Here is a 22,920-nt window from a genome sequence, read left to right as displayed (position 1 = left end):
ACCACCCTGGCAATGAGAATCTAAACCTGCCAGAGCCCAGACCTCTCTGCTCTGTTCTCCCTGTGTCCACCGCCCCGTTCCAACAATGTTCTCAGTGAAGTTGAAAATAGGGAAAATGCAAAGAAGACAGATCTCCAAAAGGCGTGCCTTCCTTTGGAATTTTCTGACGGGCCCACTGCTTTTGAAAGGGGAGCTCTACTCATTCGAGGGTAAGAGAACACTTCTTCAGTAGAAGGACTTCATCAGAGACAAGGTCTCAGAATTGTGGGGTTTTATCATTCACCTCAGTCTCTTTGGATCAGAAAAATCAAGAGAGCTCCCTTACAAACCCACTTCTTCAGATCTTTCTTCCTTCCCTGGTTAGCTGGCCTTTCCCAGGTTCTCAAGCACCTCCCCCTACCCCCTTGCCCTCCAAGGGTGAGAAAAATACCTTGCCATTAGTGACTGTAGCACACTGTTTCCTGACACTTGTTTTCCTTGAAGCATAAAGTTGACAACCCTTGGTAAAGAGCCTCACAATGTTCTGAGTGTCACCTGCTTCCTCATAGGACTCAGACTGATTCAAACCCTACTGCTCAAGAATACACCACACGCCACTCTCTAAGAAAGACCATTGCAAGTATTTTTGTGGCACTGCCTTAAGTAAAAATCATCAACTCATAATGAAAAGACATCTCTCGGGGGCAGCTCCCAGTTTTGAAGTCAAACCCCGCCTTTTCATCCTTCTACACAGCCCTGCTCTATTAGACCTGACATAAACCTGGGAGGCCAAGCTTAGTCTTGAGTAGTAAGGCAGATAAAGTAGGACATTGTCTTGTCTTCAAAGGAACTTGCTGACACATGCAAGTGTGACAGCAGAGTCCCACCTCATCGCCTCATCATTGTCCATCTTCCCACAGTTCAGGGAAACGCAAAGAAAGGAAGACTAAGAACAAATGTAGAACTTGGAGAAAGGGCAAGAGAAAGAGGTAGAAAGACCAGAGGCCCTCACAGTCCTGGCTGGCTTTTCAGAGTCCTCTTTGAAACCCACTGAGGTAGATGTGGTTTGCGGGCACTAGAATTTGGGAAGCAGCACCTGAGGAGGTGAAGGCAGTGGTGCCTCGGGAGCTCATGAAGAGTGAGGTGTGTAAGACATATAGATGCCTAAGGCTTAGAAAATACACATAAAGTAATCCCTCCCCCAGGAAGCTACTGTGAGATTTCCAACCTTCCCACCCTGGATCTGGACTAACTGGGCTCAGCATTCCTGATCTGGACGTGGTACTGTCCTAACTCACTCAGATTAGCTGGTCCTCTATCAGGCAGGGCCTAAGATGGCTGACACGAATGAGGTAGTATAGATTATATACAGCACCCCCGTTTCCTCTGGCTCCTTATTTAACGCACTGTGACAATCCTACCCAACTGCAACCATCTTAAAAGACACCAACGTCATACTCTTGGCTTCTGATGAAATGTATTCTACTTGAATTTTCCCATCAAGCTATTTCAGACACTATTACTAGCGAGGGTCAGGGTCTGTTAGTCCAAGCCTCCGGTATTGCAAGTCTGACAGTATAGCAGCATTCTCGGCATCTCCTGGAGGCTGTCCTTGAGAACTCCTAAAGGTCACAGCCCAGAAATGCTGCTGATGCTGTCAAGTAAGACAAGCACACTTGGCTGTGCTATGGCTCTGCTTCTCCTCATCGGCATCACGGAAACGGCCACACTATTTAAAAAGCAAGCTCCATACATTTAAAAGATACGCAGATGGAGATCATGACAGAAACCTACAACCAGTCAAACTGCAGAGAACACCTAATCATGGGGCTCCCAGTCCCAACACCACTGTAATACAAACCCTGTACCTGAAGCTCAGGAAATGTTGGAGAAGAGTGTAGGAAAGAGCCAGAGGACCAGGAAGGAGATCCACCATGAGACAGTGTCTTCTACGTATGATAAGGAGCTACGCACATGAAATCTTAACAATATAGTCACCTAGGGGAAGACCTGTACGGTGACATCACCAGTTAACATCCCAAGTGCATAGGGAAATCTCACAAGTCCCCATGCCTAGATGAAATCACAAGTCCCCTACACCTAGATAAAGAGCTACGGGAAACAAATGATTACTAAGAGAAAGAGAATCGTCTTCTCCAGGGATGAGCTCCCTAATAATAGGTTATCCATTGGCAGTGGTCAGCCTTAACATGTATGTATACAAGTAACACTAAATCCACTCAGCAGGTGATGTACGTGTTTGTATACATATATACACATATATGTATGTGTGTACATGTACATATGTATGTACATATACATACATTTATACGTGTGCGTGTGCATGTCTGTGTGCGTGTGCGTGTGCGTGTGTGTATAAAAGAGGCATGATGTTGAGAAGGATGGGGTATGGGAATATTTGGTGGGAGTAAAAATGACCTAAATACAGTACCCATATATAAAATTCTCAAAAAATAAATGTAAAGATTTTTTTTATATTAAATAACCAAGGTAGTCAAGAAGAGGAGAGATAGAAGTTATTTGGAAATAAAAATTAGGAGAAAGAGCAATGCATGGATGTTTCTAGAAGTCTTTCCACTAACTTTCTAAACAATATTTTATAAGGATGGACCCAAGGGGCTTACAGGTAATTCTGGAAACATTGGTGCTGACCTGCTATGAACCCTGGCTAACAAAGCAGTGGTCTCAAGGGCCTGAGGTGTCTGTGCTCCCTTATGGAGTAGCAGCTGTGGGATACTGTCTCTAGCTTCTTGTGTCTGGCTCTGACTCAAATACCATCCAAGAATTCTGAGCATATGGGAGCCTGAACAGGACAGAAAGTGTGAGCTGAGCCTGGATCCCCAACCTGTAGCTCTCAAGCCTCAGGGAGAGGGGAGCACAGTGTGATGAATTGTGAACCCACAAGAGCAGCCCCAAAAGGACAGCCCGTGATGGGGACAGAAGCTCTCTAGGGCTTGCCTCGGTCTCAGCCTCAAGATGTGCAGCTTTTGAGAGTACCTCACCAAGACAGGAGAGAACCACACCGTGTAGTGAGGTAGTGTGAAGAGCCCATGGGCACCATGCAGTGGGCAGACCGTGTGGCCCCTGAACAGGGGACAGCTACTTGTACCTCAAGTTCCCCAAACCTTAGAAATTATACTTTTCTTGTATATAAGCAGAGGGTCCCCATAAACAAGGTAAACAGCTCACACAGAGCCCGCATCACTCCAGACAACAAAAGCCTTCAAAGCACACATCCAAGAGCTCAGACACACATGGTCATCTACAAATCAAGTCATCCGCACAGTGAGTAAAAACACCTATTAATCACATAAGAAACACTTTTCAACTGGCCTGGCGAGAATAAAGAATGCTTGAGAGACATGCACACAGGGTTTTAGTTCTCAAGAGCACACCTGAGTGGAAAGCCATCCACTGCGTGTGATCTGATCTGTTGAGAAAGGCTAAGGCTGCGGCCGGATGCTCTTCAATTCTCTGCTCTTGCCTAATAAGAGATAGCTGAGGGGTGGGGTGCCAGCAGAGCTCCCGAAACCGCCTTCGTGAACAAAAGTAAGGGTTCAAAAAGTCATAAGAGCTCAGTCTCGAGGAGCAACAAACAAGTGTGCCAGCAAGAGAGATCATCAAGTAATCTCAGCGCTCCTCTGTGTCTCAGGCACCGGGGGAGAAGCAGGAAGGGATGCCTGAGAGATGGGCTCCTACACCCTCTCGGTCAGCTTCCCCTCCTGTTTACCACTTTGCCGAGAAGCATCACTTTAAAAACACTTTATTCATAACGGGACTTCATCTCTTGAAACACTCTGGGTGAGTCAGCCAAGTGTCTGCACCACACCAGTGCATGTAGATGGGAATACGCAATTCCCGCGCTGGTGACTGCACCTCTGGGTTTGGTTACGGAGTAGACAGGCAATGATCTTACATACAGTATCTAACTCATACAATCTGTCTGGCAGTGTGTATGCAATTAATATCACTGTACAATATGTGTAAACATGGTTAGAATGGTACATCCTACATTGGGTGTGTGTTTTGTCTTGTTTGGTTTGGTTTGGTTTGGTGGTTTGGTTTGGTTTGGTTTGGTTTGGTTTGGTTTGGTTTGGTTTGGTTTTTTAACCATGATTATGGGAAGCGATAGAGGAAGACACCCATACCAAACTCTGACCTCACACACACGCTTTCACCCACACATGTGCACCCACACACAAATGTGCACATGCATACCATGCACACACATAAAATTTCAAACTACGGGCTGGAGAGATGGCTCAGCAGTTAGGAGCACCAACTCCTCGTCCAGAGGTCCTGAATTCAATTCCCAGCAACCACATGGTGGCTCACAACCATCTACAATGGGGTCTGATGCCCTCTTTATAATCTTTTTTTAAAAGTTTTAAAATATAATAAAATGTAACCATTTAAGTTTAAAATAAAAGCATTACTTTCATGACCTGCATGTGGAATGGAATCACATAGGTGTGCATACATTTGTGTACACACACACACACACACACACACACACACACGAGAGGCTTAACACAATTTACCATTTCACCTGCCTAGAGGTCATGATTCCAAAATCAACACTTGTTCACTCCTCCCTTGGTTTGAAGGAGTTCCAAGCACCCCTTACCTGTGACCCCTTCTCCCCAGTGTTCTATCTGCTGGCATCCTCCTGCATCTAAGTCCACCCAGGGTCTTCTTATAATGGCACCAACCAAACTGGCTAAGTGCCCTGCTCTACTCCAGCATCACCATGAATGAGCTAACAACACTGGAAATCATCCTTTAATCCAATAGAGTCACATTCTAAGAAGCCACTAAGAGCTGCAATATAATTGGATATGGGGACATCACCCAACCACTAACATCTCCTCAAAACACAGGGCCCAGATGTGGTACAACATGTACATCAGAACATGTTAAAAGCACCAGTGCTTGGCTAGGGATGTAGCTCAGTGGCCAAATACTTGCATCCAGCATTTGTGAAGCCCTGGGCTGGATCCCTGGCAAGACACAAAGCAAGGCTTGGTGGTGCAGATCTGTGATCCCCTTGAGAGTTATAAGTCATTCTCTCTACATAGTACTTCAAACCTAGCCCGGGAGCAATGGAGCCCTGTATTAAAGATTGTTAGTTATTAATTTTTTGTTTTGTTTTTGTTTTTATTTGGGGACAAGATTTCTCTGTGTAACCCTGGCTGTCTTGGAACTATGTAATAAAACAAGACGGTCTCAAATTCACTGAGATCCCCCTGCCTCTGCCTCCAAGTGCTGCCGTTAAGAGGTGTGTACCACCACTGCCCAGCTAATTAATGAATCTTCAAGCCTGTATGATGAAACTCTAAAAAAGAGTGAAAAACCCTGTCTTCTGTAAGCCTTTCTGGGGACTCTAATGGATGCTATTGCTGAGAACTAATGTCTGCACAGACTGCCCAATGCTTTAAGCTGTTTCCTAGTGCTACCTCTGTGTCATGTCTTTCAGGGAAATCTGGACCCTCTAGGACTTTCCATCTCCACACTTACCTAAGGTGGCTTCCTCTGTGGCAGTAGTTCCTTGATGTCACTGCTCACACGAAATGCTCTCAAACTGGGGCGTCTGTATGGCCACAGGCTTTCACATGCTGTTTAGCCCTCTAATGAATGTTATAAACTGACTATACTGTCCACATTAAAAAATCCTAGATTAGATTTAAAAAAAAAAAAAAACTTGAAAGACCTGGTCAATCTGGATCTTAAACTCCAATGACAAACACCTTTGGTGTGTTATGGACCAAAGTGCAACGCTATAAGCCAGTGTGTCCCATTGACACCACCGCCCACTTAGAGACAGCATCAGTGTTTACACATGGATCAGAAGTGCCTACCAGAACCCAATGTGGTCCATGTGGTGTTAGTGGCTGGTGGCTGGCCCTTTAGGGAAGGATGATTAATGAGGGAAGTGAGGTCACTAGAAGGTAACCTCCAAGGGTACTAGAATACCAGCCCCTCCTCGCTCTCTGTCTACTTCCTGGCCACCATGGAAGAAACAGATACAAACCAACGTGTGCTCACTACTATGATATGTTGCCTACCCAGGTCTCCACCTGAAAAAAACAAGCAACCACAGACTGACGACTCTGAACTGTGAGTCAAAATAAAACCTTCTTTCCTTTCAAATTGACCATCTAGGGCATTTTGTCATAGCCACGGAAAGTTAAGTCACACAGCCAACGCAAAGTTCTCTAAGTTGGCTTCGCCACTCGCCAGGTAACCAAGTGAGTTACAGAATGATTCAAGAGTTTCGTAGTGGCTTCACTGTGGCATGAGGTGGGTGGGCAAGAACACAGGCAGAAGAGATCTTCGCCTCGTCGTGACTCCGTTACAGAACAATGGTGTGTGGAGGATGTGAAAGTCGTGAGTACGCGATGCAGCCTATGCCTCCTTCATACTTACTCTGCACTGAGCTGCTGCGGTAGGTAGCTCTACCGTGAACATACCGTTCTACCACAAAGCAAGTGGCAGGATGGAAACTTATCGTCTTAAAGTTACTTTTCAGGGTTGCAAAGAACACAAGGACAGAGCCCAGTCTAGAGTCTGACCACTGTGCATTGAACACAAACAAAGAAAAAAATAGTATCTGCGCTGGGGTCATGAGAGATATCTTCTCAGATGCCCTGCGGGGAAGCTCCACAAGTGTCTCTTATTCAAGGGGAGGTTGGTCATTTTGCTCTAGCTCGGCCTTCACTGACTGAATGAAGCCCACCTACCCTATGGAGAGCTGTCTGCTTCACTAGATCTACCCAAGTCACATGTAGGTCTCATCCAAAATCACCCAGAACATTTAGTTTGAACAGCCTTACAGCTCAGTCAGTGGCTCATATAGGAACTGCCACATACACATACACTGGGGGTGAAGGAGCAAGGACACCAGCCTCAGGGGCTGCTGTCATCTATGAAGATGCTCCTGACCCCACGGTGAAGGAACCGTCCTTACAACCTTCCTTCCCGCTTCCAACCTCCTCCTGCTGCTGCTCCGGTTGAACTTCCTCAAGTTGTCCTCAAGGTCACCGCACAGTTAGCAACATAAAGCTGCATGCTGCCAGGCACCTAACCACATACGTGCCATTAAAAACATCCACACTGCCAGAGTTGGTGCTGGCAGAGCATCTGAAGCTACCTACTGCTGGGGAGGCAGAAAAGCGAAACTTAACACTTGAGGAAATAAGCCTGGCAGTCGCTGGTGGGATTTCCACATTCCCCAGCAACCCCACTCCTAAGGTTTATTCAGGGGGTGGGGACACACATGTTCACATGAGTCTGTGAGTGCTGAGGACAGCTTCACTCCTGACTACAATACATACTCGAGGCAGCCCAAAGGTCCACTGGGTAATGGAAGAATTAACAAGTCTCTCCATCCGGGTGGTAGAGCGCTACCAGGCAGTTTTTAAAGGGACAGAGAATGCAAACCTCACACTGAGTTAGGAGAGCAGGTCCCAGAGTTTACACATTGCACCATTCTGTTGGCACATTTGGGGGTTAGGATGTGGAAATGGGTACTTTATAAAATAGCCCACGGGATGCTGGAATCTGTAGCGTGTGGGGAGGGCTGTGGGGCTGTCCTGAGTCATGATCTGGGAGTCACCTGACTATGCCTGCTAATTTTATTATATAGCTGTGCAACCCTTCCTCCAGCATCATTTACAACAGGACAGGAATTCCAAAACAACCAAGAGGTTAAAGGAGTTGTATGCCATCTAATTTATATTCAAAGAAAGGGAGCTGTCAAACAGTAGGCAGGCAGGCACACCGGAACTTAGAAAGCTCCTAGGGATTGAATGGGACTTGTGACCACTGGGGACCACCCATGATCAGCTGTCAAGGAATGAGCCCCACCCATCCCTCTTTGCCCAAGTGGACATCCAAAATGCCACAGAGAAACTCCCCAAGAACCCTCGACTGACTTCTTCCTCTCTCTTGAAAGAGTTAGCTGCTGGCCTTGGTTGCAGTGGGCCCCTACACAGCACAGGCAGGCAGGGATCCAGGAAAGGGAGGGGCAGGAGGTAGAAACCAGAATCAGCTCAGAACAATGCTTGTCAATCAGCTGCCCACCACGACACCAGATGGGCAAGATGGAAAAGCAGCAGCATGCTCAAAGAGTCCTGTAATCACGTCTCAGTGCTCAGCTTCAACTTCGTCCTTCCTGTAATTATCGCTGACAGTTCCACAGTTAAAAGCAGGGTGTGTGTGAAAGATTAAGAGGAAGGAGGAAGGAGAAACGAGAGGAAAAAGACAGGGAAGACAGTGGTGTAGACGCATGTCACTCACAGAGAACCCCCTAAGTCATGTGCTTATGGCAAACAAAGTTGAACTTCAGAGAGTGGGTGAGCCCCAAGATTCAGGGACCCTCCTGCATATCAATTGTCCCTTAATTACTGGAAGATGCATTTTCCAGGCAACTAAGGCTCAAGTAGACAGCTTAGGGATGGCCCAGTTGGGCTAACTATATAGCTCATGCAGCCCCATGCCCTCCCCATAGTCTCTTCCAGACACCACAGGGAACACTCACAGCTCCAGGATCAGAATGACATCTGTCTTGTTCTCATAGACCTCATGCAGGGTGATGACATTCGGGTGCCGGATCTCCTTCAGGATGCTGACCTCCCGCTCAATGTCCTCCCGGCTCACACCCCGCCGGCTGGACTTGGTCCTCCTTTTCTTGATGAACTTGGCTGCATACTGAAGACCTGTACTTTTCTCACGACATTTCTTCACAACTGCAAACTGTCCACTGGCGGAGAAAAGATGGAACAGAATTTAAGGTTCACTGAAGACTGGATCTGGGCAAGGACATAACATGGGGACACACAGCAAAACTGGTTAGGGAAGATTAAAAGTTTGACAGTTAACAAGAGAGGTGGGCATACTTATTCCTGTGCGGGGTGCAGCTTTATTGAGCCTGTTCCCTGAACAATGCCATAAAGAATAAAATTCTTTGTCTTTTTTCTTTCTCTCTCTCTCTCTCTTTCTCTCTCTCTCTCTCTCCCTCTCTTTCTCTCTTTCTCTCTTTCTTTCTTTCTTTCTTTCTTCCTATTTTCTCTCTTTATTTCTTCCTTTCTTTCCTTTACATATTTGACTGAATGGATAGCTAGCCAGTCTATCTATAATTTTTTTTCTTCCCATTTCGGGCACTCATAAATGCCCTGTTTCAACAAACTCTTTTTCTGCATGTCTAGACATAGAACGAGGAAAGCGGGAGGGGCGGAAAGCAGAATACTGGTAGAGAACATGCAAGAGTCTGCCTTCAGAGACATATTCCTTACATCAGTATTAAATACCACAGCACCCAGAACAACAAGGTCCACAGTACTCAGAAGCAAAGGGCAGAGGAGCAATTTCTTTACCCTGTTCACCCTCTTCACAGTCAAAATCCCTTTCCAGGGATCTCTGTGTTTTGGGGTTACTAACTTCACCACCAAGCACTGGATCATGTGATCTAGACTGAGCCAATCAGTGCACTGTATTCTTCTAGCTCCAATGACAGACATATGACCCACGTAAAACCCTCCAGACAACGGGGAGACGGTCTTTATGAGACTCTTTTCATGGACATTGAACTATGTATAAAACTCCAAAGTGGCTGCCAGCTATGTGGGATCATTAAGAATCAGCTTGTGGTTTAAGGGAAATCACTGCAAAGGCCTGACTATAGAGAAAAAGAAAGCAGGTCTGTGGGACACTGTAGAGTGGCTGAAGTAATGCTACCCTGAAACTACATAAGCAGACTTCCCAGTACTTAATCCTTCTGACTAAAGGCAGCTTGATCTGGGCTGTCGTTGTCCTGTCAATAGAAGTATCCTCAGTGCCACAGAACATACAACCAGATCTCATTCCCATGCATGAAAGAGATCGGAAAGTTAGCAAGACTGTGTGGTTAGATAACAACGAGGCCATGGGATTAAACGGCAGTTCCCTCTGAGGTACTGAGACACGGGAAGAAACATTTGGATGGATCCCCACCCTCTCCCTTCTTCTCTACTGACAAAGGAAGGGTCTGATCACCTCTCAGGCTCTGTACATTTCTGAGCACCTGCTGAAGAACAGCTATACGTGAAAACAAAAGGGGGAAACCCAAATGAAGGGTAATATTCTGATATTAAGAGGAGGCACTTCACCACACATGCATTTGCTTTAGCAGCAGAAGCCACTGAAGAAAACGATACCACACACACATACCTTTCATACACATATACTCACACATACATACACATATACACAAACACATCCATACATACATACACACATGCCACACATACACACACATCACACATTCCACACATATACACTCACAACATACATATACATATACACACATACCGCACATATACAAATACATACACACTTACACATACACATATACACACACCATACATATGCATACACACCCACAGATACACAAACACACACGCGTACACAAAGCTGGGATTGTTGTTGCAGCAACTTATTTTTGTATGATGGTTAATTCTCATTTCCCCCCTCCTGCAGCAGAACACGGGAAACCCAGGATTGGCTGCTGTGAACTTGCTGGCTTAGAACCAAGACCGGATGTAACTATCTCAGTCACTTTACAGTTTTCCTGGGAATCCCACACTGGTTTCGGTTGCATGGTAGAGGGTAGCAGAGAAGAGCTTCCTGCATGAGGAGCTTCCACAACCTGCATGAGGAGCAGGCCTACATCAGCTTGAGAGTCCAGAGAAGAAATGCCACGTGGTCCTCACTTCACAACAACAGCGTCGGGCCCCACCAAGCACACTCAAGAGGACGCAGGATGGAGAGGCTCAGCTAGGACAACCAATGACTATCCCAGACCCCCAGAGGATGAATTGTGTGTGCCTCACACACACACATATCACACACACATACACACACTCACACACACACACTCAGACATACACATATATCATACACATACACACACACATACACATATACTTTGTATATACAAGCGACTTGGCTCCAGGATACAGGATACAGGCCCACTCTCATTGACTCAAGAAAAACTTCCTGCGGAGGAGTCTCACATCCAGTGGAAAGTTAGACTCGGACACTCTCCTGAATGTGGTTGCACTTCTCAACGTCCCAAGGTTAAGTATTGTCCTGGAAGGGTTAACCCTAAGGCCTAGGATAGGACAGGACAGCAGCCAGTGCAGTCCAGCTAGAGCCCAAGGGTGAGGGAGTGTGGGGACATGCCCAGAGGCACCATGGGCAGAACGTCCAGGACTCATGCCCTCAATGATGACAGCATCTGACAGTGAGGGACTAATGCCCAGTAGTTAGGAAAGGCCCTATCCTTGATGGATGCAGGGGTCCAGAAGGTTCCGGCGAAAAACCCACACCCATACCAACACCATTCCTCTGAAAACATCCTTCCTTATTTTTTTTTCTCTGTCTCCCTTGGCAATGACTTCATCGTCCTATATCTCCTGGAATCCTGATTATGGCGTGCACCTTCTGTGAGACTTACTTCCCAAGGATGTGATTTTTCTGAGGACCCAGGGTCCCTGACTCTCCTATCTATCATTTCTTGCCACTCTGGAGGAAGACTGCCTCACGGACTTGATTCACAGCACTGGTGTACGAGTCTGGCATCCTCAGCACCAGAGAATTAAAAGGAGTACATTGGGTTATAATAAGCCAACGGAACTATGCAGCAGCTACAGACCCAGACCACCTACAAGCTATTATTAACACAGGCTTATTTCAAATTCCACCAAGTGGTGATAATATCAAGATCACACCATCTTGAACCATTTGTTGAAGTACAGGGATGTGTGGATCTGCTTTCCGTTGCTATGACAAAATACCTGACGTATCTTATCAAGAGAAAAGGCTTGTCATATAATTTCAGATGGTCCAGGACATTATCAACTAGCCTCATGGCTGTGAAGCTTGCTGTGGTGGGAGCATGTATCAGACTAAAACCTTTTACCTTAGGGCCAGGAAGGAGAGTGAATGAGAAGGAAGCCAGGCTCTCATAACCACATTTAAGAACGTGCACTTCATGACCTAAATGCCTGTCATGGGGTCCCATCTCTTAGCGGTCCCCACACCTTTGATGCATAGGCCACTGGAATACCCAAATTATACCAAGAGTAAGTTGCTTAACTGAAACTCTAACAGATGTAGTGATGAAAAGTCCTGATGATTGCTTTTATCTCAACACAGTGTGATATTACCTTCCAAATATTACTTTCCAACAATGTCCCCCTTGGGGGATGATAGCAAGGTGGTCTAACAGGACCAAAAGAAAGAAGAAAAGGCCCAGATGATAGCTGAATGTGACTGCTGGCTCCACCCTTCCCTGACAGCATCGCTCCACCCTTTCATACTGTCCCTGCCCAGGGTGTATTGCTGCTACAATAGAAAAACCACAGGCTGCAGTCCTGGGAGCTGCATACAGTCCTGGCATCTGTGTGCTCTGGGTCACACCCACTGCCCCATCATCTCCTCGGGAGCATCTCCTCAGGCAGCCAGCACACTAAGAGATGGACCCCTGAAAGAAGGAGCCTTCCGTATAAGCTACCTTATGGTTGCTGTGATGAAATACGATCACCCAAAGCAACTTGGTGGAGAGGCATGGCAGCTGGAGCACAAAGCAGGGAGAGCAGACAGGAAGTAGAATGAATCTACGAGCATCAGAGCCCACACCTGCTGACATACTTCCTCCAGCAAGGGCTGTACCTCCTAAACCTCCTGACAGCGCCACCATCAGGAAAACAAGAGGTCAAACACCTGACTGAGCCTGTGGGGCATTCTCATTTAGACACCACATCTCAGCTCATCACAGGCAACTGTGGCAGAGGCTTAACGCACACTGGGTCATTGGCTAATGGCTGCTAGGGTTCTTTACTTCCGTGGCAACCAGCTCTTGACCATGGCTCTCCTGGCACCTGTTTTCTACCCCACATTCCGACTTTGAAGATAATTCTTTTCTAGCAGCCCAACTACCAACAACAAAGGTAAAAGGCTTTTATGAAAATACTTCTAATTTCGAGGGTCGCAGCATAACAACATGATCCAACTCAGATTAAACTCAGAAATAAAAGGACTTTTTCAATTCTTTTACCAACACCCTGGGGGTGGTCAGAGATGATACCAACATGGAGGGCTACACGGCCATTGTGGCTAGCTCAGCAAAAGCTTAGACATGAAGTGGTTTAGCTTCAGTGCTTGGGAACAGTCTGGACCCAACACTGAATTTTCACGAGACAGTGGTGTGGAGTCCGTACTGTGAAGTCTCCCACTAACTGTTACTCATAACTTCCCTGTCAATACTTGTGGCACTGTTTAACAAAAGGTATACTTATTTTACTTTGTGTGTATGAGTGTTTGCCTGCCATAAGGTATCCATGGAGACCAGAGACCATAAGGAGCCATCAGATCCCTGGAACTGGTGCTACAGTCAGTTGTGAGTCACCATGTAGACCCTAGGGACCATATCTGGATCTCCGACAAGAGCAAAAGAATGTTCCTATTTGCTGAGCCATCTCTCCAGCCACCTTGCAACACTTTGATGCATGTGCACACGCACTTGAGTGCGCACACACACACACATGTACACACACATGCACACATACATTCATGCACACATACATGCACACACACACATACATGCATATGCATACACACACACATACACACGTTGAACTGGTAGGAAGCACACCCTAGCTGAGGACATCCAAATGACATTATGGTTCCCTCCTTCTTAGCTGAGCTTTCACACTGACAGCAAATGGCCCCTCTGTCCTCTGCATCAGGTTTTGGTCTGGTTTGTTGGAGTCAGGGCATGATTGTTGTAATTTTTTTTTTTTAGCTTTCTGTTGCGTCCCACCATCTTAGATGGTCTCCTGCACTATTTACTAAGCCAAGAAGATTAATGTGCCTCACAGAGAAAACAGGCATACCAGTTAAAGCATCACTCAGGGAAGGAGCTGTTACCGTGTGTTCCGTGTCAGTAAAGCGACACTACACATTAAATAAGGCGCCTATAAATGGAAATGCACTTAAAAAGGCTTATGCAGCGTGCTTGCAGAGATGCTGTGAACAGGCTCTTAAGAACCTAGAGCTGCATTTCCTGGGCAGTAACAGCCCAGTGCCTGCCACTAATAGGAACAAATTTCCCTGAAAATGGAATGTACTACAGCATTGGAAATGAACAACCAATTCATTTCGCACAAAACCTCTCAATTGATTCACCGATTAACTATTATCTATCAATAATCAGTCAATTAGTTGATCTCAGTTCATTTATGTAATGGTGGACAGACACATTTAAAGAGCTCCAGAGATGAAGGGCTGCTGATGTGACCCACCGACAGAGCACCCGACTGACGTGTGCAGGATTCTAGGTTGGTCCCCAGTGCTTCCTGTGCTAGCATGGAGACCTGGTTTCATATCCCCAGCCCCTGTGTTAAAAACAAAAAGTTAAACAAGGTGGTCACCAATCCTGGCACTAAAGGCTGAAGACAGGAGAATCTCCAGAGCCTGTTGGCCAGCCAGCTTAGCCAGTCAAGGAGAGACCCTGCCTCAAATAATAAAGTGGAAGAACTATTGAAGATAAGGCCTGATATTGATCTCTGACCAATACATACAAACATATGCATACACTCATACATGTGCTGTGTGCATGCACACACATTCACACTTACACATACATACGTACATACATACATACACACACATACACATGCATGCGTGTGAATATACACACAGACATATACACACATAGATGAAGAGACACAAAACAATATTTTTTAAAACCACAAATCTTATTAAAAAGAAGAAAACCTTAGCTTATAAGAAATGACTGCCATTAAACTTCCCTGTCCAGCTTATTAATACATGACATTTGGCCAGGACCCTGATCATTATGGTGCTCATAACCCTGCAAGGCCCATGACGTAGCTCCCCTTAGGGACAGCCACAGCACCCTATGACTGTCATCTCTTCTACCAACGAGAAAAAAAGCACTCAGGAACATTTTCTATATTTGCTTATCTATCACACATGGGTCTCCAAGGAGCCCCGCAACACAAGGTAACCAGCGTTTGTATGATTGTTTGACTGCTGAGAAAGCACTCTACAGGTTGCGTATCCTGAATCAGAGCATCAAAATATCCCAAATGCAAAATCTTCGAGCATTTCCTGTGACAAACTCAACACTACAAAACTTAGCTTCATGCTGAAGATTATTAACAATGTTGCATAAAGTATCTTCTGATCATACATATGTGTTGCATGTGAAACAAATGAATTTCATGTCTCCTATGGGGGTCCCATCCCAGGATTCTTCACTGTGCCTGTGCAAGTATTCTAGAATCAGAAAGAAGACGAAAAGCATTGCGGGTGATGAATGCACTGTGTGCATTTGAAACTGCAGGCTGCCTGAGCAGAGTTCAACTCCAGGAACCTACAGCACACCTATCTGTGAAACACGAGGGCTGTGGCAGGTCTTACATCGTTCACCGAACACTGAAAATGGACAATGTTTAAATATAGCCAAATGGGGACAAGTCTGCTCATGGGAAAGAAAGGTCAGATAGGTTCTACTATCAGAAAAGTGTCCCGTGGGCTGTGGGTGTACCTGGGTAATAAGAGCTTCTTTGTCAGGTAGGGAGACGTACGGGTGGAGGAATTGGAAAGGTCCAAGGAAGAAGTGTGGGAAGGAAAGGAAAAGGGAACGTGGAAGTGGAAAGAAAGATCTCTTACTAGGCATAGAAAAGGCAACACTGTGACAAGACACGACGGTGCCCAACCCGGGGTCCAACAATGCCCTACTTCTCCAGTCTCTCCACAAGAACATGTTCTCAGAGCCTGTACAGGGGTACAGACTCGGATCAGATCGGTGACTAGGAGACAATAGTGCTTTTACCTTTGATTTTAAAGCACACTCACAATGAATGTGTGGGAGGCCTGCGTGGGAACTCACTAATGTCCGCCCCGGGCGGCACCCGTTCTCTTGGAACACCTTCTTGACAAAGCCCACACAGGGAGCCACTCTCTGCCTCCCCATTAAGAAGCTACAGTGAAAAGCTTGTCAGTTTTAAAATCCTTACTGTAAAGGAAAATAACTATGTGAACTGTTCTGCGACTCAGGAAAATGACCTGGAAAGCATGGGTTTCCTTAGGAGCAAGTGGCTCAGGTTGCCATAACTCAGGGAGACACAGCTTCCCAAGGGCATAAACAGCATCCTGTTACCTGGGTTACCCCAGGAAGGCCAAGGTCAGAAGCAACATGCAAAACAGAGTGGGAGGAGGCATGCAATTAATGCAGTGGGGGGGAGGGGAGCAGGGAAGATGCAGGGTCCTGGGAGCAACAGCATCCTAAGGACAGGACCATCATCTGCAGAACATCCAGAACACTCTGGGCCTCCAGGGTGGAATCAAGAAACTGGTAGGCAGCCAAAGCACCCTCCTCAGAATTGCTGTCTGTTGCTGGTTTCTGGAGACAGCCTCTCATGTAGCTCACACAGATCTGGACTCCTGGTCATCTGCCCCTTGTCTTCCACGGAAACATAAAGGACTTTTCTAGATCCCTCTGGAAGAACAAGTCTAGATTTCTTAAGAAGACCTGGGGAAAGTTTAGGGAAATCTGATGAACCTTCCTGATAGGCTACTGTGTGCAGGGTTTAGACCTGGCCTTTGTCACAGGTAATGGGGCATAGCGTGTGGCAGTTCCTTTGTTTGAGGCTGTTTTTAACCCTCAAAACAAAACCCTCAAAAACTTACAGGTTTTTAGACTTGGCATATTTAAATCTAGCATTCTGCAAGTGTGCAGGTCCTCTCTCCCAGTGACACTGTCAGCTTTTTGGAAGTGAGACTGTACTACACCCACTGTGGGCTTTAGGGCTAAATGCAGAAACACATCTGAGGCTATCCCTAACGGGCATGCTTGTGGTCAAGCCCCTGCTTGGATGGAGCTGAATAGAAAGGTGGGCATGGGAGATACAGGACGAGTGTAAATACTTCCCGGACTCTGATGCATTAGAAAGCGGTGCTGGGCCTGAGAGAGGAGGTCACTGCCTCCTTCAGGCTACTGGCTCCAGGGCTGCCCTCCAGAAAGGTAAATCCATGAGTCTCTGCTGACAGGGCTCTCACCGTAAGGCACCGTCTGCAGATGTTCTATGCTGACTGACTGTTGAGTCAGTTGTGCTAGATATTTCTGGTAGCATCTGAGAACAAACTATGATGAAGAGAATAGAGACAGAAACGTGCTGGATGGCGGCCAGCTGTCATACAGACCAATTTGTTTTTGGTTTTGAGGGGGAGTTTGTTGGTAGTAACTGTGGATTGAAGCTAGGCCTTGGTTCATTACCCCTGAGCTATCACCAAGCCCTTTTTTATTTCTGGTGTGATACGGGGTCTTTCTATATTGACCAGGTTGTCCTTGAACACCAGATCCAACCAGAACAACTCTTAAGCCCTCAGAGTAACAGGGGACCATGAAGTTTAAGTGGCTGGTGGCAGGGAGAAGTGTGGTTCCTGGGTGGCTTTTCCACACACCAGCCAGATGGAAGCTGATGGATACACTGCTATTTTTTCTTGTTCTTATTTGGTTTGGTGGTTTGGTGTCATTCAATTCATTTTTTTTTTCAAATAGGGACTCACTATGTATCCCAGGATGCCCCGGCACTCACAGTCCATCTGCCCCCATCTCACAAGCGCTCAGACCACAGGTGTGTACCATCATACCTGTCAGGCTTACAACAGCTGTGCACCACCATGTCTGTCCAGCTTACACTGCTATTTTGCTCCAGGCCAGGCTCCTTTGCCTTGGGTACTCACTGCCTAAGTAAACAATACTGGCTCAGATAAGGCTCTGACAGTTCAGGAATTTACAACCCACAGGGATATTGAAGACATTTCAACCCAAGAGAACTTCTAAATGCTCAAAAGACTGGATGTACAGACAGCAGGTGTCTTAGGCTGCTGGAAGCTATGGTGGGGCCTTCGCTCACTGTGCAGAGTGTCAACCCTAAGACCTAACACCACAGAGCAGACCTGGAGCTGTACCTGCTCGTCTGTTCGTTTTTGCTTTAAAGCTGAAGAGAAGGAACAAAGGCTGTTGTAAAATGTAACCTAACAAAATCCAAACAGGGTCTCCAGTGGACCAAATAAGCAACCGACACTCCAAGCATCTTCTCCAGATACAGTAAGCTCCACACTAGAGTCACACTGGCCACCAAGCCTAGTTTTATGAAAAATAAAAATGTCCTGTAAAGAAAGAAAGTGCATCTGCGCTAATCTGGCAGAGAGTTGATCCCCCAGGGAAGGGGAATGGGGGTGACTTGGGGGTGGGGAGTAGAGGGGAGCACCTTCTCAGAGGCAAAGGGGAGGAGGTAGGGGATGAAGAACTCTTGGAGGGAGAGTGGGAAGGGGGCAATATTTGGAATGTAAATAAATACAACAATTTAAAAAGATAAAAAAATTGATCTCAAATCAAGATAAAATAAAATGCAGGAAAGAAAAAGTGCATCTGCAGATCGCCGTCATTCCGCCATCATTCAGTGGACCTGACCACGTGACAAGGACAGAGACTGGGGTTTCCAGCCTCAAGATAACATTCCAGCCACTGGGATCTGGGCTGTTTGACTATTCTGACTTCACCGAGTTAATCCCTTGAGCCCTTCCTATTACTTGATCATGGTGACTCCTTTCAGCTACTGGGACAAAGTTAACCAGGTCAGAAAGGTATAATCTGCTCTGAACTCAGCGGGGCGCTCTCAGGGGAAAAGTGAGAAAGGGGAGCACGGTTCATGTGTCTGTCTGCATGAAGAGAGCGGAAACCTGCCAGGAGCTCAGCTGCAGGTCCTATTCCAACAGTAGGAGGAAAAAAACTCAGATTTCTTCATAGTGCCAAGATTCAAGATGGAGATCCATCAGCTGGGGGGAAGAGGGAGCAAAGCCAAACGGCAGCTGTGGCTGTGCAGCTCAGGACTAGCTGCAGGCACCAGGCTGAGAGGGCACATTGAGATGCAGCTTGAAGAGCTCTGGAAGGGCCTGGTGGGTAAGGGCACCCTGCAGGCATGAAGGCCGGAGCTCCCGGTTCTCAGCACTTACAGAAAAGGCAGCATAGCTGCAGGTGCCTCTAACCCCAGCGTTTGAACAGGTTGGTGGGGGGTTTGTTCATGGACGCTTTCTGGGCAGCTAGCCTACTGGAAAAACAGTGAGTTCCAGATTCAGTCATAGATCCTGCCTCAGGGGACTAGGGCAGAGAGTGATCCTGTCTCAGGGGACTAAGGCACAGGGCATGTGACATCCTCCTCTGGCACACACGCATAGGGATACACACACACACACACACACACACACACAGAGTACAGCTTACAGAAATCATGTGAACCCCTAGTGTGTGCCCTGCTCTACTCTGGAAAAACTCGAGCAGACCTAACAAAAGCATCAATTTGCATTGTTCCCTCTCTTTTAAGTAGAGAGAGTTTGCCTGGGTGCTCTTCTTACAGCTAGGCTTGGGACAGAGAGTCCCATGGAGAACAATTACTTTCATCATACCCTGTAAAAGTCAGATGCATGGTGGTTAAGAGTCTGGGCATGGGTAACTTGAAGACACTCAAGTATACCTAACCTAGCATGGCTGTCAGCAGAGCCACACTGCCAGTGTTTTTCAGCCATGTTTGAGTCAATGCAACTCTGCAGACTCAGGCACCCACAAGCAAAGCGTCTGTTGTGTTGACCTGTTCTGGGCACTGGGGCCACAGGCTCAGGTCTGTAGGAGCTGACAAGCTATCTGCATAGCTAGAACAGATCCTTTCCAGAGCTCCTGGACAGGTCCTTTCCTGTGATGTCTATAGATCTGTGAGTCAGGTGGGACTCATCCCACAGAGGAAGTCTAGGGTTAGTAAGGGGCAGGTAGGAGCTGAGCAGGTCACTCCAGGCCAGTTGAGGCAAGCCTGGCACACAGCATCCCTGCTGGAGTTACTGAAGTGAGAGCCACCCTGATAAATGTGAAAGAAGATCAGGGAAAGAGAAACCAGAGATCCCTGAAAGCCTGGGCACTCGCTCCTTGCAAGCAGAACTCTCTGGAAGCCTTCCAGGAGGACTGACCTCATCCCAGGGATCTGATCCCTACATACATGAGGCTAATGATGAGAGGCATGAGGTAACTGTAAATTCCTCAGCCAGGAGACTGGACCGTTTGACACTATTCCTACTCCGAGGAACTGGGTGTCCACAGCATAAATATCTTAAGCTAAACAGTAAAAAAACCAAAAGCAATGGATGTGTATTAAGTGTGTGACAATGTCTAAAACGGGGAGGCTGAGCAAGCCCAGAGACCTTCCTAGAGTGACGCTGCCCAAGAAAAGACATATAAATGACTTCTGGGAGACTTGGGGGGACCAACTGTGGGGAGTCTGTAAAGAATCTACCACAGCTTCCAAGGACCATGATCAGGCCCTGTCTGAATTCTTTTTCTGTTGCCATGATAGAACACTATGACCAGTAGCGGCTTACAAAGAGTTTGTTTTGGTTTACAGTTCCAGAAAGAGAGAGTCAACAACGGGGAGAGATACAGCAGCAAGCAGCAGAGCAGGAAGCTGAGAGACCACATCTTCAAAGCAACCAGGAAGCACAGGGATGAACCAGCAGAGGCATGGGACTATAATCTCTCAAGCCCATTCCCAGAGATATACTTCCTCCAACAAGACTTCACCTCCTAAAGGTTCGTAACCTCCTCAAACTATGTTATCAACTGAGAACCAAGCGGTCAGATACAGCAGCCGCCACAGGCCAAATGGAAATGACTAAGATTTTGTAGCAACAGACAACCTAACAGGGATTGGCATATGTTTAAGTGATCACACACATGACATGCCTGTTAGCCGGTTTTCTGTCACTGTGACAAACTGTGGCAGAGAAAGGTGCTCTCCTTCCCCTGGAGTCTTGGCAAGGAGCTGACAGTGGTCAAAATCTATCAAAATCATTTTAAGTACTCATGATAATTCATTAAGTTCTTTTTTTTTTAAGATTTTATTTATTTATTTATTTTATATATACGATGAGTACACTGTAGCTGTCTTCAGACACACCAGAAGAGGGCATCGGATCCCATTACAGATGGTTGTGAGCCACCATGTGGTTGCTGGGAATTGAACTCAAGACCTCTGGAAGAGCAGGCAGTGCTCTTAACCGCTGAGTCATCTCTCCCAAATTCATTAAGTTCTTACTGCAAACAAATGAGTCACTCCGACGCCCCAGTTGTTAGCTGTTGCAATCTCCCTTGTTGCCCTAGCGACCTCAAACAAAATGACTGTGCATCATATAGTCAGCTGGACTGCCCTTTGGCCAGCAAAAGCCATTCTGAACTCTCTGCAATGTCTAAGAAAACTGCACAACAACACAGCTGAAGGCACAGGCTCAGCCAGACCCGTTTCTGTTTATATCACACATTTTGCTAACACGGGCCTGGATGAACTTACAGCCATTTCCATCTAGACCTTCCCCCCACATCCCAGCAAAGGGAACTGTGACAGAAACTAGAGGCAAGGCTGTGATTGGTGCAAGCACAAGCCTTCATTTGCATACACACTGTGCTATGATTGGCCCGAGCAGCTTCTCTGGATTCTGTGGTGAGTGGGCTGTCTACCTGGTATTGCAGCATCAGGTTTAATAAAAGACTGGTCTTGAGTAGTCCTTTTTTTGCCTACTAGAGTGATGTTGGCTGAACTGATTAAATAGAGAAAAGGGCAAGCATCGGCAAAGGTAGAGACGACAGGGGAGCAGGCAGTGGTGGTAGCAGGTGAGCAGCTGGCAGGCCATGCTACTCAGTGGTGAAGTTGGTACTTGACTGACAGCTGATGAAAAACAACTACAGCAGAAGACAGACACCTGAAGCTGGGAAGGAGGAACATCTGTAAAGATCTGGTAGACAGAAACTGCAGGGTCTGGCTACTGGGACAGTCCCAGAAAACTACCGTTTTGAAGGACAAGACCTTGTGCCCAAGAGCAGTAACAATGACCACTATCAACACCTGAGTACTCCTAATACCTAGGCCCACTGGAAAGTTTCAACACCAGCTATTAGCAGTGGCCAGAAGTCCCAGGTTCCCATGCCTACACAAAAGCTGTAACACTTCTAGAGCCAAAGTGTCCTAGGTCCAAGTGTCCTAGGCCTGCACAGGGCGGTGGCCCTTGTAAAGGCTAAGGGTCCTGACATCACCTACACAAAGACCCTGTTAACAGTAGGGTGGCACCTGGCTGTTCCCACCTCCTTGCTACTACTGCTCTCTACTGTCAAAGAGCAGAGGAAAGACTTCACTTCTCAAGCAGGTGGGGATGCAATCACCTGCTGTGAGGTAATCACTGAGGAACAGCATTCATTAGGTGCAGGAAAAATCCAAGTACTGTTCTGCTTGAGACTAGGTCAAGTTAGAAAACCAGGCATCCGAAGCAAGACTTAACCAAGCCAAGGAGACAGAGGAGGGCCTAGCTTTCCATTCTTGCTAGTGTGAACAGGAAACATTGCAGGCTGTGTCGGTGAACCCTTCTTGCTTGGGAACTCATGTTTAAGCCATCATGCTGAAGGCAGTGACTTGCAAAGTCATGAGCAGTACAAGAACGTCCAAGTCTTTTGTATGTGTGTGTGTGTGTGTGTATATGTGTGTGTGTATATATATATGTATGTATATATATATGTATGTATGTATGTATATATGTATATATATACATACATGATGATTAGACAGTCAGACAGATATATAAAGATAGGCAGATGGATGAATGGATGGATGACAGGGTGTGCGGTCACTATCTCACTGAGTCACCGTTAGTGGCTCTGGGTAAAATGGAATTGAACTTTGCACTTGTTCAAGTTCTGACTCCCTTAAACACATGCAATTAAATTTCACACAACAAAACCCCTGAAACTTCCCTCTT

At 46.6% G+C, this 22,920-nt stretch overlaps 1 protein-coding gene across 3 annotated transcripts in view; it reads right to left on the bottom strand.

The window, feature by feature from the left end:
- Dapk1 (death associated protein kinase 1) overlaps nucleotides 1–22,920 on the bottom strand; it is a 159,900-nt gene that overhangs the window by 58,760 nt on the left and 78,220 nt on the right. For all 3 annotated transcript variants that reach the window (XM_028772013.1, XM_028772011.1, XM_028772014.1), the window contains exon 3: nucleotides 8,540–8,761. In XM_028772013.1, the coding sequence (XP_028627846.1) occupies nucleotides 8,540–8,761 (222 nt within the window). The remainder of the gene's footprint in view (nucleotides 1–8,539; nucleotides 8,762–22,920) is intronic.

This window comes from Grammomys surdaster, unplaced genomic scaffold (assembly GCF_004785775.1).
Source record: "Grammomys surdaster isolate TR1022 unplaced genomic scaffold, NIH_TR_1.0 211, whole genome shotgun sequence".
In the NCBI taxonomy this organism is placed as follows: Eukaryota; Metazoa; Chordata; class Mammalia; order Rodentia; family Muridae; genus Grammomys; species Grammomys surdaster.
The sequence above is the reverse complement of the archived record's forward strand: the minus strand, read 5'-3'. Positions and strand labels throughout refer to the sequence as shown.